Here is a 17,792-nt window from a genome sequence, read left to right as displayed (position 1 = left end):
ATATATACTAGCAGCTTCAAGCTCACAGGGACTTATTCATAAAGTCATGGGTTAATGATGAGAAATAACCATTAGTCAGGCCCAGCTGATTGTTTAGCTACAAATGGGTGTTTGTTCATAAATTAGATCTGAAATAGTCAGAGCATCACAGGGCTCCAGACTAACTTTTTGCATTGGTTGCACTGGTGTGCCTAACCTTTTTTTTAGGTGCACCAGCACAAAATTAAAGGTGCACCCAAATTTTTCATTGCATCGCCTTTAACACCACAAGGTCACCTATTTATCACTCCATAACTTTCATATAATGTGCATGATTTTTTTTAAACAATAAGGTGTAGAGCAAGCAAAATTGTGTGTATATATATATATATATATATATATATATATATATATATATATATATATTAAAGTGCTTCACTGAGCTTATATTGAACATTTCAAACTAAAACACGAAGCAAAATCAAACAACAAAAAGACAACAAACATCTTTTTACATTTATGATAAATGGGAAAAAAATCGTTCTAGAAGCTTTTTTTTCCTTTCATGATCTGTTATTTCCACCATTCAGATTTGTTCTTGATATTATTAAAGTAAAAAACAAAACAGTAGAGAGTATGAGAGTATGTCTGTCAGCAAGAAACACTTTTACACCGTTTTGTGGTGACCTACAATGTAGAGACACTCACTAAGGGCTGCATCCCCTTTAAGAACCGAACAGGAGAGCTTATTGGGATGAGAAGTGTGGGTGAGAGCATGGTGAGAGAGTTGTGTGCTGCGCTGGGTGAAATGCTAGAGCTGTAACCTTACTGTTGTTCTAAGTGAGAGTAAACAGACTCAACTCAAGCCCCTTAGTCTCATCTTTTACGTACTCCCACATTGGTGACCCTGAAGATGGACAGCAATCATGCTAAATGACAACGCAAACATTGGTCAGTGGTGCTAGCAGTGAGGCAGCTGTTAGCGATAGCATCTACTCACCTGCAATCAAGTTACCAGAGTTTAGGCAGCACAGCCCCCTGCCGTGGTTTCAGCACATCGAAGCCCAGTTCAAGCTGACAGCTGTTAAAGCCGACTGACAGCTGATCCAGCTGTGATCTCCCGCCATCATTAGAAACGGACGTCACTTCACGTGACGATTCGGAGGGAAGGACGTCTCATGTCTCTTAAAACGTTTCCTCTGTCCTCGCTTCGCTTCCATGCACCCCGGGTTCGCTGGACCCACGCAAGTGGGCGAAGCAAGTGAGAGAAGCGGGGATGCACCAAGTATAGGTTGCTACTCAATGTTAATTTATGTAAAGCACATATGAGAAAATATAGCAGTGGTAATTGTGATCTCAATTTGTTCATTTTTTTTCTCTTAAAAATAAAAGAACCAACAAGAGTGCTGTGAAGCTTTTGCCTCTTAGTTTAGCTGACCTTTACAAAAGACAACAGTGACACAGTAGAAAGTGTCAAAGAAGTTTGTTATTACTGTTCAGAGAGTGAAATCAGCTCTGGTGAGTTCTGTGGTTGACTAGAGCTGAAACAAGAATCAAACATTTGTTGATGTGAGTGCAGGTTACAATTTTGCAACTACAGAATGCACCACTAGTTTTGTTATTGTGAAACTGTGAAAATATACAAAACAACTTGGGGTTTTCCCATATCATAGAAGATGTATACATACAAAATAATAAATTGTCTTTATCAGAGGTCATACTTTGAACAGCTGCAGTTAGCCCTGCTGAGCCTTGTCCTAAAAATTAGTGTTTTTTTGTTTCAGAGGAACCATGGGACACGGAGTGGGCTGAACCAGAGGGTCTAGCAGCACACACCAATTGTGAGTATAGATTGTGTTTCCAGCATAATATTCATGTAGAATTATGTTTTCATGAACCATTTTATTAGGTACGTAAAGCAATATAATGTTTGACGCTGGTACACATTAACAGCTAAGAGCTGGTAGGACCTTGACCACAAACCTTAACAAAATGTGCAGAATATGAAAAAACAGGTTCTAAGACTTCTCTGCTTTATTTTATTGGAACCATTTTAAGTGTACATATATTTTACTTGTCATGTGTATGATGTTTGCTCTATTTGTGTGCATATGGTTTCGAAGGTTTCCCACTGTGGTGTATGACATGGCCACGGCCTCATCTAGAGCAGACTCTAGCCATAACCACAGAGGAACGTCACAGCTCCATGCCATTGGTGAGTTCAAACACAGTACATCATACTGCATGCAGGGTGGCCTTGGGTGCTAGACCTCCTCCTCCCTTCCTCACAAAGCTCACCTGTAAGCACTGCGTATCTGAATAAAAGTGTCAACTTTATGCTGAAAATGTAATATATTGAAGGGAAAAACTCACTAATCTCATCACTTCCTTGATGTACCCACCACCAGTTTCCTGTGCCAAAATCAAGAGGAAGAAGAGTCTGTTTGGGGCTGCCATTTATGTGGAGGTGACAGCGGAGGGGGAGTCCCGCCGCACGGTGAAGTCTCACAGCTCCTCCAGTCCTAAATGGGATGAGAGGCTCACTCTGTAAGAAGCAACAATTCGCCTCCTCTTTGCATATGTGTGTGTCTGTGCATTTGTGTCATGGCATGTGTACATGTTCACAGTGTGCTTCAAAAATGCCCGTGTGGGACAACTTATAAATCCACAGTAACTTTAATACTTAGAGGAGTTAAAGGGAGAGACAATCTTTGAAGACCAAAGACGAGACATTTATCTCCTCATACTCACCCTGTTCCTAGAGTAGACCTGGGCATTGGGCGGCCCGCGGGCCACATCCGGCCCGTTGGCTGTCCTTGTCCGGCCCGCGTGAGGTTACCCAGAAATTACAAATTAATACAACCGCAGTGCTTTTATTTTGAAGGCGATTTACGTATATCTGAGTTACCTAGGTACCTTGTGAATCCACGTAAGAGCTAACAAACATTAGCATTAGCACTTGAGCAAACAAGCACTTTTACTGCAGTTAAGACAACAAATATAGCCACTAATATTATATGACAGAAGAAAATAAACTTTAACAAACCTTGTTTCCTGTCAGCCACTTTAGAAACATTTTTCATACTTTATATCAACTTTATATGAGTTGCGGCGCACTTATTATTTACTGTTCGTGTTTCATTTAACCGTTCCACCTGTTATTTCCTGTCACAACCTTTCAAAATTAAAGCACCCGTTTCACATTGGACGGCACCTTTTCAAAATAAAAGCATCACAACATTGTATATTTGTATATATTGTGTTTTACAAACATGAAAAACAAGCTATATGAAACAAAAACACCAATAGGAACCTTGCTAAAGGTCATTTACAGTTGTATTTAAAATAAATGGAATAGTGATATAGTGATTGGAGTATTTACTACTTTTTACTGCTATACTTGATTTACTTCACATTAACAGTCTTATCATAACATGTATTCTTAAAAGTAGCAGCTCAAAACCAGATAATTTACTGTATTTTATAAAGCGATTAAATTAATACTGAGCAGAATTTAGTTCAGAGTTTTGGTCCGGCCCCTGCAACCTTCGTGGTATTGGTCATGTGGCCCTTTGGGAAAAGTAATTGCCCACCCCTGTCCTAGAGGGTCTATGTTGATTTCCAAATGGCCCATACTTGTACAAAATTATGTTACTGCGCTGGCTTTGCAGGATTTTGGGGCCTATGCCTGTCTGACATCTTGTATAACAAACATACGTTTGGTGGCTCATCTGTTATTATTTTAAACAAAGGAAAATGCTGTATGACAACACAGAGCTCTTTGTATCTATTTAGACTTTTATAGGCCCCTGGCTTCCGAATAGCCCGGCTAAATGCCAGAGACATGTCATTGCAAATGCTAATTGTCTTGATTGGGTAATTATTGCTAACCAGACAGAGTGGTGCTGTCTTTGTGATCCTGTGTTTGCACATGGATGTTTTGCACGCTCTTATGAGTCCTGCACATGGCATCTAGGCCATAATCCTAGATATTTTTGTCTTTAGGCTGATGTGCTCAACCATAAATACAATGATTGCACAGAAAACCCAAGGAGCCAGCAGTATGTGAGCTGAGTACATCAGTTCCTCAGCCTGCAGCAAGGACACAATTTTTGTGCAGAGTAGCAGAATGGACAGCATCTAAATAATAGTTGCATTCTTTTTGTCTCTTTTTTCTTTTCTGAGTGGAAACAGATCCTAAAAGTAGGAGGTTGTGATGTTTTTGTTGAATGTACATATGTCACTACATTTTGTTCTCCAAACTCAAATTTATTCACTGGTCCAAACATTTGTAGACTTTTCTCACAGTGATTACATCTCACAGGATTAAGAAACATTTCTACATGTGTTTTTTTAAATATTCTATTGAAAATCTATGTGAGCATGAAGCATGTTCTCGAAGACTGTATATCACGTTACAGTCTATAATCCCCTCTAGTTTTTCTTGCGTGATGTGTCTGTTCTGTCTCGTGGCTGTTCTATGGAGGCACAAAATTAATTTAGCAAAATGATGATAATAATAATACTTATAATAAGGAAAACATCGGCCAAAGAGCAACCCCCAATGTACTCAGCCACTCAACAACAGCCAATATGTTTGTTGCATCGCCCGACCTTTTATCGCATCCACACTGGATAAAAAAATTAAAGAACTACTGATTGAGTACACATTCACTAATCGCATATCAGTGTTTACAAATACTTGCAACACAATTAACCTGCACTTCAGCAGTGCTTTTTTTTAACCTTTTGCCTTACACTTTCCTTTTTCTGATGACATAACTTTTTGTGATTAGTAGTAAATGTATTCAGAATAACGTGTGTTGTGCATGTGTTTGTTTGTCTGTGTTCCCTGCCTTTTAGGAATGTAACACCACACACACAGGTGGATTTCAAAGTATGGAGTCACCACACCCTGAAGGCAGACGCACTGCTGGGCAAAGCCACGCTGGACCTAATTCAAGCCTTGGAGCAGCATGACAGAAAATGTATGATTTAAGCTACATCAAGCATACAGAAACATAATAAAATGCAAATTCTGGGTGGGATGTGTTCGGTATTATTTAACAGAGTTATGGCACAGTAACCACAGTACCAGACAACAGCAGATTGTATTCAATGTAGTGTTTATACTTGCCTTTCTTTTTGCTCCATGTATATCATTATCAACAATAGATATTAGTGTTATTTAGAATCGCAATGACGACAGTTTTGTTGTTGAGGTCACCTGAGATATCACATCAATGTGTCTTTATCTCTGATAAGACTATCTTAAATGAAGCATGTCTATGAATGTTGTTTGCTTCATGTTGTTCTTGATGTCACTCTATTGTAATGCTTCCTCCCACACCATCCCTGTTTTGCTTCTACAGTGGAGAATGTGAAGGAGGTGCTGAAACTAAACGTGGAGCAGAAGGGAGCCGTGGTTCCAACAGGGGAGCTAACTGTCTACCTAGATGGTCTGACTGTCACTGACCCGGAAGAACTAGCACCGCTTACCAACGGCAATGCAGCAAATGGCACCAGTGAGCTGAGTATTTATATGTTTGGGATGGGTTATTAGTGGGCTTGCCACTTTAAATTAAAACGTCTAATGGTGAATGAACCAGGATGAGAAAAATGCCACAGATAAATGTGCTGCAAAATACTGGTACACATCATACACATACACAAATTAAATGAAATGAATTCATTAATACAGTCCATAACTTAACAAATACTTGTAATTTACTGTACATTATACACTATGACTAAAGATAAGACTTTATTGACCCCCTGTTGGAATTCACAAGTAGAAGCAGCCAGCTCACACAGACCATTAATGAAGTCCTGACTGTTTCCCTCTGTTCCTGTTCATTAACGTTAACATAACACCCCTACCTGGATATGTTCACAAACAGGGATGATGACAGTTTAGTCATCTCTTATTTTAATCTTCTACCTTTATTATTCTTTGAATTAATTTAGTTAATATTCACATAGGGGGCTACATGGTGGTGTAGTGGTTAGTACTCTTGCCCCCACAGTCCAAAACCATGCACTTAATTGGTCAGTCTAAATTGCTCATAGGTGTGGATGAGAGCGTTATTGTCTGTCTCTATAGACATTTTTTCTTCAGGGGGAAGAGTGGCCACCAGAAAAGTCTCAATCCACGGCCTCTCAAATGTCTGGTGCTTGTTGTAAACAAACCGAGATCACTAAGTGAACACCTCCTGTAGCAGCAGCACATACACACTGTACTGCTACAGAGCTAACTGTTAGCCTGTTAGCAATTTGCAGACTGGACGCTAAGGGGTTAATTCTCAGCGGGGGGCCAACGGCTCAGTCCTCCCGCAGCAGTCTCTCCTAGCTGCAGTCATAGAGCCGGAGGGGATGTTAACCCCTTAGCGTCCAATCTGCAAATTGCTAATAGGCTAACAGTAGCGACTTAGGGGCGTTTCAGCAAGGGAGACCTGCCTCATTCCCGGTATTGGCCGGTAGTGGAAACACCCTTTATGTGTCAGCTCTGTGATAGTCTAGCGACCAGGATGTGCCCCGCCTCTCGCCCAATGTCAGCTGGGGTTGGCTCCAGCCCCCCATCCAAGTGCGGATAAGCAGTTAAGGATAATGAATATACACATAGGCATTATTTCTGTAGGCTAATATTGTTTTCTCCAATCTAATCTAGAAGTCCAACAGAATGGTGATGCCATCCATGAAAATGGAGATGACTCTTCTTCTTCCTCAAGGGCTGCCAACAGGTAAACTAACTAAACAAACCATTTGGGGTTATTTTTTTGTTGCTCCACATATTTCATGTGGAAGATTCTGTATGCTGCACAACTCCTAAAATGGCCATTGGTCTGGTTAGAGGAACTACTTGAAACTAAAGAGCAGGCTAATCTTCAAGCAAAGGAATGCTAACAGGCTGCAAAGTTATGTGCAAGTATGGTTTTCCCACAGTGGCATTTTAGAAGGCATATTTCTCATATTCTCTTGCCCTGCACTACCTCATGTAAACAATGTAAATGCATACATATTTATTTAGCCTTACCCCATAGAGGTCTGTGTCTTGTCTGTCTGTTTTATATATTTTTTACTTCATAGAGGTCTGTGTCTTGTCTGTCTGTGTTTTTCTTTTCCCCAACCCTGGTTGTCCTCTTCTCCTGCTTTAAGTACTAGTGCTGCCCCTGTTGCCCCTGTGGTGCCTCTCTTTATTACCTGTCACACGGTGAACCCTACAGTGAGGCTAACTGGGGGTTTTATGGGAAAGCCACAAAGGAAGCACGTTTGCTCATCGCAGCAGACGGGAGGTTGGTGGGGGGGTTGAGTGGGTTGTGGCTGCCTGGCTCCTCTCTGCATTGCAGTTGCAGCAAAGACTGCAAGACACAAACAGGGGTATATTTAAAACTTGGTTGTGGATCCCCTCCTTGGGAGTTCCCTAGCTGATTAAGCATTCAGCTAGATAGGAAAAGAAGCCATCTGAGGGGAATTTGTTGTGGGAAGACAACATTTTCCATCGTCATTTTTCATAAACATTTATGTAAGATTGTAGATAAAAATGAAGTGTAGTTTTGGTCTGAACTTGTTCTTAGCCTCCCTGCTTCTTCCCTGAAATGAGGAGCTGAGATGGTAATATTTATATTGAATGAATGTTTATTGAATGAATTATATATTCAGTCAATAATATTTACCTGCGAGACGTTTCTTGGGGAATCCTCTGCCCTACTTCTTTCTCCTCTTTGTCACTTAACTTGTTGTCCTTCATGGTCTGTTAGGCTTGTTTTTCCTGGCAGTATTCACTCTGTTACCTCTCTCCTCCTTTCTGGTCAGTTCTTTCAACCATTTGTTTTTTGTTTTTTCACTTCTGAAGTCTTTGTATTTCCTTGCCAGTACCTTAATTTATAATTTTCTCTGACAGTAAAGTAGGGAGACCCTTCAGGTTTCATACAAAATCTTGAAACTTTGGAAACTGCTTAATTTTTCATCCTTTGTGTTTTAAAGGTTAGAGAAGGTTAGCTTGAATTTGAATATACTGCTTGATAAATACTTGATGTTCAACAGAAAATTTTACCTTGAAGTGCCTAAAAAAGTTCTTGAATTGTACTTTGTATGAACTGTGACCCTTCCTCTGGAGCTTGAGGCACCAAGTTTCACATCCTATCAAAACATTTGATCCTGGCTTCCACTATGGCCACAGGAGTGATTCCTGTTTTTGCCTTTATGTTTTGACTTTGTACATATTTTTTCTCAGATCACATTTTTATCAGATTTCGATACTAAAATAGCATGTCCAGTAGTTTGTCATATTTGTAGTTAATCTATACATATGGAGACATCAGTATGATGATGAAAATAAAGTTTTATAGATACAAATGAACAAATAATCCTTGTTGGAAGTATTTCCTGCTACAACTGGGCACCACAATGAAATTTAAACAGCAGTAGATACAGTGGGAAATTTGTTGGCAACACCTTTTAGGCAATGTGTCTTACTAGACAGTGCTTATTAAGTATAGTAAGAGCCTTTATGATTTGTAAATATGCTGAGTCCTGGCTTGCTTGTCTGGTATTTTTCTTACTGCTGACTGCCTACCCACCTCTTGCCTAGACAGGGGCCTGGACTTGAGTCATATGGCAGTTTTTGTATTGTCTTAGTGTGGGCTAGTCTGTGGTGCCGTCTGAACTCTTCAGCTGTGTCCATTACATCACCACGGCATCCTATCCTAACATGTCCTGTCCTTACCCCAACAAGACAATAGTCTCAATGTCATGAGTCAGTCTTTTATCTGGAACCTGCACACAAAGTGGAAGTAGCACACACTTGGCTCACATTGACTAAGCCTTGCCAGTCTAATTTAACCTTGTGTCATTTTTCTTAAAGCACAGTGAATGGTACGGACTTGGGCCCGAGGTCAAGTTCCTGTTCAGCCTCCAATGGAGTTGATGGTCAGGTGCCTTCCAGCTCCTGCAGCCCCGCCCTCAGTCACATCCTGAATGGAGATGCCACAGCCAGCTCCACCCCAGTCCACCAACCCTCAGATAGCGACACAGAGAGTAGGACGGGTGAGCTGAATCTCTAGTTTGCATTTCACACTGTGTATCAATATACCCTGGGTGGTTTAAAATAGAATTCATAAGTCCTCAAGTTTGTACTGTGTGTCTGACCTTTCCCATGCTTTTTTGTTTTTTTCTCATTCAACAAAAGTATTTCCTATGTATGTTATGTACAAGATGGAATAATGCAACTCATGATCAGAACCAGGCCACTTGAAGTTTTTCTTCTTTATGGTTCACTTGGTCCTAGTAAAAAGTAGAGTATAACAGTAGATCCATTTTCATTAAGTGAGGCCCTTAAACTCTGCTTTTGTCAGCACCTCTGTTGAAACTCCCTGGAGAGATAAATGGATAGAAAACGCAAGCAAAGTGCAGTAGGCTGTGGAGAGCAGGCAGGGCATCAATAGCACACTGAATACCCCGAGGTGAGGTTGATGATAGAATATAAATTCTTTCCATGTTAACCTAAGTTAGCCCACTTAAAAAACAAAAACAAAATCCTACCTAGGAATGAACACACGATTCTTTTTTATCTATTAATTGATTAATCATCGATTATTTTAACACATTTACCAAAAATAAAATGTTAAAAACTTGTCATCTATATTTAAATTTTATATTCAATAATCTTTTCTTAAAACAAACAAATATGAAAAACATAGTGTGCACTGCAGGGCATTATTCCCCAACTGTGACCACCGTGTTCCATTAAACTAAAAGGAATGTAATGCAATCCACATTTAACAATACAACAGCAAAATAATCACTTTTATTACCAGTAACAACAGAACATAATATCTTATGGTAAAAATTGTGCAATTTGAATATCACTTAACTTTTCCCTTAACAGAAAGTATTGTAACAATTGCATTCTTTCTGCAACAAAAAAATATTATCTTATTATATTATTATAAAATCTCTGAAAAATCAGATCAAAACAAACGTTATCTTAATATAAATAATTTCCGAACTGGTTTCACAGTTCTGCATAAAATCTCTGAAAAATCAAATCAAAATAATCGTAATATATATTAAATTTGGGAGGAGACAAAAAGTAAACGGGAATGCCGCGTGCCGCCGTTTTGCAAAATTGCCCCGGGATTCTTCCGCTTAAAGTGCTTGTGCATTGCTGTCGTACCGCTGTGATATGCCATTTCTAATTTGCAGAGCGTGCAGAGCACCATGTAGTTCAGTCTCTGGAGAAAGTACTCCCACACTTTGGATGCTCTTTAGCGAGGTTTTTTCACCTCAATTTGCTCTCTGGTGGCTAACTTTCTCTACGTAGTCGATGATGACGATGAGTCGCCCCGCCCCTAATGAACACTCACAAGATTGACTTAAATGGATTACACTGTTGCTTAATCCAAACAATTGACATAATTTCCTTCATTTGTGTTGCCCTTACTGCATCATTAAAGTGAAAAGCAGGTGAATTCTGAACTAATGTTGTGGTAATGGTATTGTTGCATTTTTAAAAGGTAACAAATAGTCGAACCTTAATCTGTCTATGGTTTTAAGTTCAAAACACTTCCACACGTAACTTGTCAGATGATTTGGCTTCATAATAAGCTTTCATTTTATTCTGTTTATGAATGCACAATTCAAATTTCAATTGACAAGGTAATTAATGTCTACTTAAGAAGTAAAATATTCATTTTCAGGGCTTGAATGGATTCTGTTGAAGTATATGTTTACATTCAGACTGTATGTATGAAGATTCCTGGATGGCTAGGCTAACAAACACTAACAGGCTGTTATTATCCAGCCATTTAAAAAGCAATTATTTTCCTTAAGACATCACTGACATCAATTCAATTCAATTCAACTTTATTTATAGAGCGGATTTCATGCACAAGGCAGACTCAATGTGCTTCACAATGTATACACATACTTACAGTTAAAAAAACAACAACAAAAAACACAGAAAAACAAACAAAAATCAACTACAAATTAATTGAAGAGTGCAGGTAGACAAGCTATTCCATATTCACCACATATACACTTACTTACTCACACATGTGCACCCACTCCCACAACCACGCATGCACACAATTCAACCAAATGCTGTAGAGAAAAGATAGGTTTTTAATCTGTTTTTAAAAATGGCTACTGATGTGGCAAGTTTAACTGTGTCAGGCAGGGTGTTCCACTTTCGCGGGGCATAAATACTAAAAGCTGCTTCTCCTTCTTTGGATCTGGTGTGAGGGATGAGTAAGTTGCCACTGCCTGTTGACCTGTTGACACCAAGTCATGGATGAAGTGTTCATGAAGTCCATGCATGTAAACAACCCCATTCTCTTTCTCTGTCTTGCCTGCAGTCAATGGGGAGTCTTGTGATGCTGCTCTGGAGCCATCGTCTGCTTCAACAGGTGATGTGCTGCCCCCTGCAGATGACCACGAGGACTGCAATCAAGATGCCGCCCCACCAGACCCTGACACAGCACCAGATAGCACATCTCAATCCCCTCCACCCTCCACACAGGCTCCAGCCTCCTCCTCTTCTGCTGCTAAGCCTGCTGACGGCACTGCAGCTGCACCCTCCACATCCACCTCCACGGCGCAGGGGGTCCCCACAATCACAACCTCTTCATCGTCGTCCTCTCCCCCCCCAGCAGCGGGAGAAGCGAATGCTTCAGGAGGCGGGGGCAGTAGCAGTAGTAGCAGTGCAGCTGCTACTACAGATGGGGCCAAGCCCAGGCAGCAGGCCCCCAATGCTGGGGCCGCAGATCCTCTGCCACCAGGGTAAAAAACACAAGCTGCATTTTTTGCATTCCTTAACAGTTTGACATCACTTTTTCAAAGCTATTATTACATTTAAAAAAAAGTATGTACTGTTAATCATGTACTATTTTAGAAATGTCTAAACACTTCAGTACCATAAATGTCAATATATTTTTTATTTATTAAAAAAAACTGGATAAGTAGATAAAAATGAATTGATGGAAAAAACAAATACTGTAAAGCAGGGGTGTCATACTCAAATACACAATGGGCCAAAATTTAAAACTTGAATAAAATTGCGGGCCAACATTGAACAAATAAACTTTTTAATATATACCAAACATGTTTTGCTTTAACATTAAATATGGAACCAGCAACGCTTATAAACATACAATATATAACAAAATAGTGCAGACATGCAAAATCAATTTAAAAAAAACCCCACATCAATCATTAATTTATTAAATAAAAAATAAATAAAAATCGTATGCCTCTTTTCTATTTGCATCCTTCTGATTTAAATATCAAAATTAATACTTAATTATCAAAGTTAATACATTTAAAAATAAAATAACAATAATAAATCTAGTATTAGCGGTACATGCGCCGTATAATACCGGCAGGTCAGCTTTTATAGTACAATAATAATATAATAATTTGATATTGGCTCGCGGGCCAAATAAAATTACACTGCGGGCCAAATTTGAGAGTTTGACACCCCTGCTGTAAAGTCTGGCAGTAAAGAATAAAGCGTGCCTTATGGTGATACTCGGTCAATATATTTCTACCCATCTGTCCATCTGCAGACCTATATGCAGCTTTTTAGTTGCACCCTGCTTTTTTGTGTGTGTTTAAGTGTTTACTATTGTCTCTTTCAGGTGGGAGCAGAGGAAAGACCCGCACGGGAGAACTTATTATGTAGACCACAACACCAGAACTACAACCTGGGAAAGACCACAGCCACTACCACCAGGGTGACTGCTTGTTTTTTGCTCCCTTTCTGTGTCCAACCCTTTTCACACATGGAATCTGTGACTTCAGCCGGTTTATTTAAGCAGTGACTTTGTGGCTTCCATACACAAGTCTGCATTGTTAGTTAATTCCAGTTTCATTTCTTGCACTCACCTTTAACCTCCATAGATTAAGACTTATGAAACCACTACATATTGAAGTGCTGAAGGCAGAGAGTCCAGTGAAGCCACATGGCCTTTGTTTTTATCTTATTTATTTACTTATTTATTTTATTATTTAAGAGAAATTATTGTTTCTATGATATTTAAATTGAATTTCCTATAGGTTAGTTTCACATAAACCTTTATCATTTGGAGAGAAGTTTTTTTATTTTGTTTATTTATTTTTATTATATATAAAAATATATATTTTTTTTCCACAATATTTTTATTGAATTTTCCACATTTATAGACAGAAGTGGAACATGATCACCAAGTTACATGTCTCATAAAAAAAGATACATCACATTTCACATATTCCACATAACACAAGTAAATTGACAAACAAATCCAGACAAAACAAAACAAAACAAAAGAGAGAAAAACAACAACAACAACCAAACAAAAAAACAAAAACAAACAAACTCAGCAACAACTCAGCACCTCACAACCGAGTCAAGGTGAATGCGCACCCTGATTTGCAAGAAAGTTCAATAAGGGTCTCCACACTTTTTCAAATTATTTTATTTATTTTTTATTTAACCTTTATTTAACCAGGAAAGTCTTATTGAGATTAAAAATCTCTTTTACAAAAGAGTCCTGGCCAAGACAGGCAGCAGCACAGTTAGTTACAGACAATCATTTAAAAACAACAGAGAACATAAAAATAGTCACAGTCAGAAAATCATCAAACAAAGCATGTAGAGACAGAAGAGCCAGCTTCAACATCATGAAGTAAGCATTTAAACATGTTTAGAGAAACCAGCTCCTTAAATTTTAGCGCATTTTGCAGCTGGTTCCATGAAAAAGGAGCAGCATAACTACACTTTACATTCCAGGTGGGTGTCATTAATTTGCTTACCAGCTTGCAGCTTTGTTTACTGTACCTTTCTTCTTCACTCTGCCAGGTGGGAGCGCCGAGTGGATGACCGGGGCAGGATCTATTATGTGGACCACAACACTCGCACCACCACATGGCAGCGTCCCACTATGGAATCAGTCCGCAATTTTGAGCAGTGGCAGAGCCAGCGCAGCCAGCTGCAGGGAGCTATGCACCAGTTTAACCAGAGATACCTCTACTCTGTAAGACATTTCCCACCTGCACCCTTCATACAACGTCTTGTCCCCTTAATCCACCTTTAAAAAAACACTAAGGGTGCGAAAAAGTTTAATCAGCGGTCTCTATAAAGTCTGAGCAGAAGTGCAATCAGACGACCAGATTAAATGATAAATGATAAATATCCAACTGCTCACCAGGCACAAGATCTAATAACATAATTTTGAATGATAATTATGCAAAATGACGTGTGTGCTTCTGTTTATTGAGAAACAATTGCACATTCAGTATGATCAAGTATTGCAGCATTCCTCTTAAAAAAAATGATTACATGCAAAAAAAAAAAACAATGTTGCCAGTGTGCCCTCCACTTATACATTTGTAAATTTAGATTACTTGAATATTATTACAGTACTGTATCCTATTTGTATTGCTTTTCCAAAGTCTGAAGTCAGGTTCCTCTGCGCTGAGGAAAGTCCACATGGACTGAAACATTTGCAGTCCTTATTTAACCCTCTTTGCAATTACGACACCCTATGAAGTTGGACCTTAAAAAGCAAGTATTATTCCAAATACAACTCCTTCACTTGAGTCACCTGATCCCACTGGATCTTTCCAGTTTTTAGCTTTTATCAGGTTGTCCCCTCTTTTAGTGTGAATTCAGCTCGAATCATTCCCCAGTACCTATCTGATACCACCGAAAAAAAGAGAAAACACTTGTGGCTCGGACTGAAACCCTCATTTTTTATTTTTTTTTAAAACACACTTTATTGTTTTTAAACACATTAACAATACAAAACACAAACAGAACCCCCCACCCCCCACCCCATCCCGACAGACAGCACATGCTATACAAAGTTAGGCAAAAAATAAATAAATAAATAAAGTTCTAGTTTGTCTCCAGTCCGCAATAGGCACTCATGATTGCCAGTCAGAAAACCGTCTACCCATCAACAGCAGATTTTCCAGATCTGCAGGTATAAGGGTTTGGATCCAATTTTTTAATATACACTTTTGAGCAACGAGAAGGAGTTTATCAAGGAGCTTATGATGTGATACAGTGAGATGTAAGTCCCTAGAGGGAAGGCCTAAAACCCTAATTTTTTAAATGTTTGAAGATAATTGAATTTGATTTAGTTTCAGGTGATCTGTGATGTCAGTGATCTCTCTGCCTATTATATGCAGTCTGTAATGGTTCAGGTATTGGATGTATTGTAGGAATCCAGAACCATTCTACAATGAGCACCCATTTAAACAGACAAACTGTATAAACCAGCATGTACAATGCAACTACAGTAGTGCAACTTTGACAGTGAAAGGAGAAATGGCACTTACTGTCAGACGTAACTCGAGTAAGTTTCAAGCCAATACACAGCTGAAGTCATTTAGCCTAAAGGTGAGAAATTTAGCTTGCACATGCCTGCCTCCGCCCTGATCTGGTTATCTTGGTGAGGTTCCCTCTCCCCAGTCTTTGATCTCAGCAGTAATGTCATCTTCACTGATGATGATTAGCTTACAGCACAAATCAACAGACAGGCAGCGGCAGAGTATTGAGCGCTAGCCAGACACAGAGTACTTCTTGCCAGCAAAAAATTTAGCTCTAGTCTTTTTTTTTTTTTTAAATACATATTTCAAGTATTGTTTTCACCAAATTTTTGTCTTCCTCATGTTTTTTAAATGGATGTCTATGTATGCATCCCTCGTTTTCAGGCATCCATGATGTCTGCTGAGAATGATCCTCTTGGCCCGCTACCTCCTGGATGGGGTAAGTTCACATTTGTTTTTCTAAGTATTGTAAATATTTTTACTTGTTGACAGTATGTACTGTTCTTTAACCCTCTATGGTACGGTGTTGCCCTCAGGCAACATACCTAATTTTGGCCTGTCAAATTTCTACAATGCATGTTTTTGAGTGATGCAATACTTTGAAAAAGAGGGAAGAGTCGAGGGAACCACTACCAATTCTTTAATTTGTCACATGACCTCCAGGAGGCCATATTGAAACCCTATTTTGCAGACTTTTCCAAATGAAACAGCTTTGCCATTTTACGCCAAAAATAATCACTTAAAACGTCATTTCCTGGCCCTTTTCCATCTGGGAATTTTTTTTGTATATATGTATTGTACCCTGTTTAAGCTACTGAATCTTTTACACATGTTTATTAAATAAATTATGTAAAAATGAATTTAAAAAATTTTCTTTTTCACTTGTGCACCGTTATGGTACAATGTTGCCTACGGGCAACAAACCCCAAAAACTTCCAAAAAAAGAATTATAAAATTTCTTCACAGTATGTTAATATATTCTATTTTAAGACCAAAAAATGTTTTTTTCCTAACTGGCATCATAATGCGTACCATTGAGGGTTAAATGGAAAAATAAATCTGCATCTGGAGTTCTTCCTAGTAAGAAAAAAATAGAATTGTACATATTTTTGATTTAGCTGTATTCAGACTCTTCTGAATGTATCCATATTGTTTTGTTTGCCTCCATTGTTTTTACTCTCTGTGCTCTTACATCCTTCCCTTTGCTGTCACAGCTCGCTGTTGACAAAGCTCACAGATGGCCGCCAATCAAATAACTCTGTGTTTGTAGTATGAGTCAGCACTGATGATAATCTGACATGTGTTGTTACATTCAGGGGCCCAGTGTCCATTCTGTCTTAAAAGCTACAGATTCCTGTCTGCGTTTTTTATCAACTTTAGAGAGGCGTGTGGACTCCAATGACCGAGTGTACTTTGTCAACCATAACACCAAGACAACACAGTGGGAAGACCCTCGAACCCAAGGGTGAGCTGAGGATCTTTCAAAGATCATAATTTTTGAAAGGTCATCTAGAAGTTTATGGGCTTTTTGAAGGGATTTCACTGGTCTTGTTTTTCAAATTTCTCTGCCAAAACAGAATACAACCCAGATTCCAAAAAGTTAGGATGCTGTGAAAAACATAATAAAAACATAATGCAATGATTTGCAAATCCTTTGTGACCTACATTCAGTTGAATACAATATAAAGACAAGATATCTAATGCTAAACTGGGAAACCTTTGTTTTTTTTTAATCAGATTCAGATTTGACTTTATTAATCCCACAGTGGGGAAATTTCTTTGTTACAGCCGCAAAGTTTCACACAAATAAGATAAAGATAAAATAATAAACTAAGAAAAGACATATTAACAATATACAAATATACAATAATAATAATAGTAATAATATACTATATACAACTTAGTGCAAATTTAAGTGGAGAAATGTGCACAGTGCAGATTTATGCAAAAATGTTCAGGTTGTGCAAGTATAATATAATTACTAATACCACAATAGTTTGGCTTCCTCAGAACGGACACAAATTATGTTCTGTAAATATGTACTGGCTGAAATATCAGTCTGCTTTCTGTTAAAGTGTCATTTAATTTAAGTAATAATCATTGATCCATGAAAATGTACTGTTCCTCAGATACAAGCCTTTTACACTGGGCTAATAGATGTCAGAGGATATCTGGCATAACTCTAAAATCAATCCATGATTTTATTAAGTTGAGTAAATATTCAGCAAAGAGAATTCTGAGAAAGCAACTGTGGTGAAATGACTGTGGGACAGCTGGAAGGATGGAAACATCTGCTTTTTATGGCCTGGTTTCAATGAAGCCAACATGAGAATAATGTTATTTGAACAGAATGTCTAGAATACCTTGTGAAACACCATGATGTACTCTAACATAGTCCACAAGAGCAAGATATGCAGTTCAATATGAAGATATCTCTTTTGGGCTACAAATTGTCTGCACAATACACAATTATTTCACAATAACTTAAAATCTTGCTCTCAACC

The 17,792-nt window shown here is 38.6% G+C and overlaps 1 protein-coding gene across 1 annotated transcript in view; it reads left to right on the top strand.

The window, feature by feature from the left end:
- LOC131961894 (NEDD4-like E3 ubiquitin-protein ligase WWP1) overlaps positions 1 to 17,792 on the top strand; it is a 40,296-nt gene that overhangs the window by 8,368 nt on the left and 14,136 nt on the right. Inside the window, exons 2-13 of the mRNA XM_059326815.1 lie at positions 1,764 to 1,820; positions 2,103 to 2,194; positions 2,388 to 2,526; positions 4,843 to 4,967; positions 5,352 to 5,504; positions 6,647 to 6,719; positions 8,843 to 9,024; positions 11,334 to 11,757; positions 12,615 to 12,710; positions 13,814 to 13,988; positions 15,673 to 15,727; positions 16,669 to 16,753. Coding sequence (XP_059182798.1) covers positions 2,125 to 2,194; positions 2,388 to 2,526; positions 4,843 to 4,967; positions 5,352 to 5,504; positions 6,647 to 6,719; positions 8,843 to 9,024; positions 11,334 to 11,757; positions 12,615 to 12,710; positions 13,814 to 13,988; positions 15,673 to 15,727; positions 16,669 to 16,753 — 1,577 coding nt within the window. The 5' untranslated portion in view covers positions 1,764 to 1,820; positions 2,103 to 2,124. The remainder of the gene's footprint in view (positions 1 to 1,763; positions 1,821 to 2,102; positions 2,195 to 2,387; positions 2,527 to 4,842; positions 4,968 to 5,351; positions 5,505 to 6,646; positions 6,720 to 8,842; positions 9,025 to 11,333; positions 11,758 to 12,614; positions 12,711 to 13,813; positions 13,989 to 15,672; positions 15,728 to 16,668; positions 16,754 to 17,792) is intronic.

This window comes from Centropristis striata, chromosome 23 (genome assembly GCF_030273125.1).
Source record: "Centropristis striata isolate RG_2023a ecotype Rhode Island chromosome 23, C.striata_1.0, whole genome shotgun sequence".
In the NCBI taxonomy this organism is placed as follows: Eukaryota; Metazoa; Chordata; class Actinopteri; order Perciformes; family Serranidae; genus Centropristis; species Centropristis striata.
Note: the sequence above shows the minus strand (reverse complement) of the source record. Positions and strands in the feature narration are given on the sequence as shown.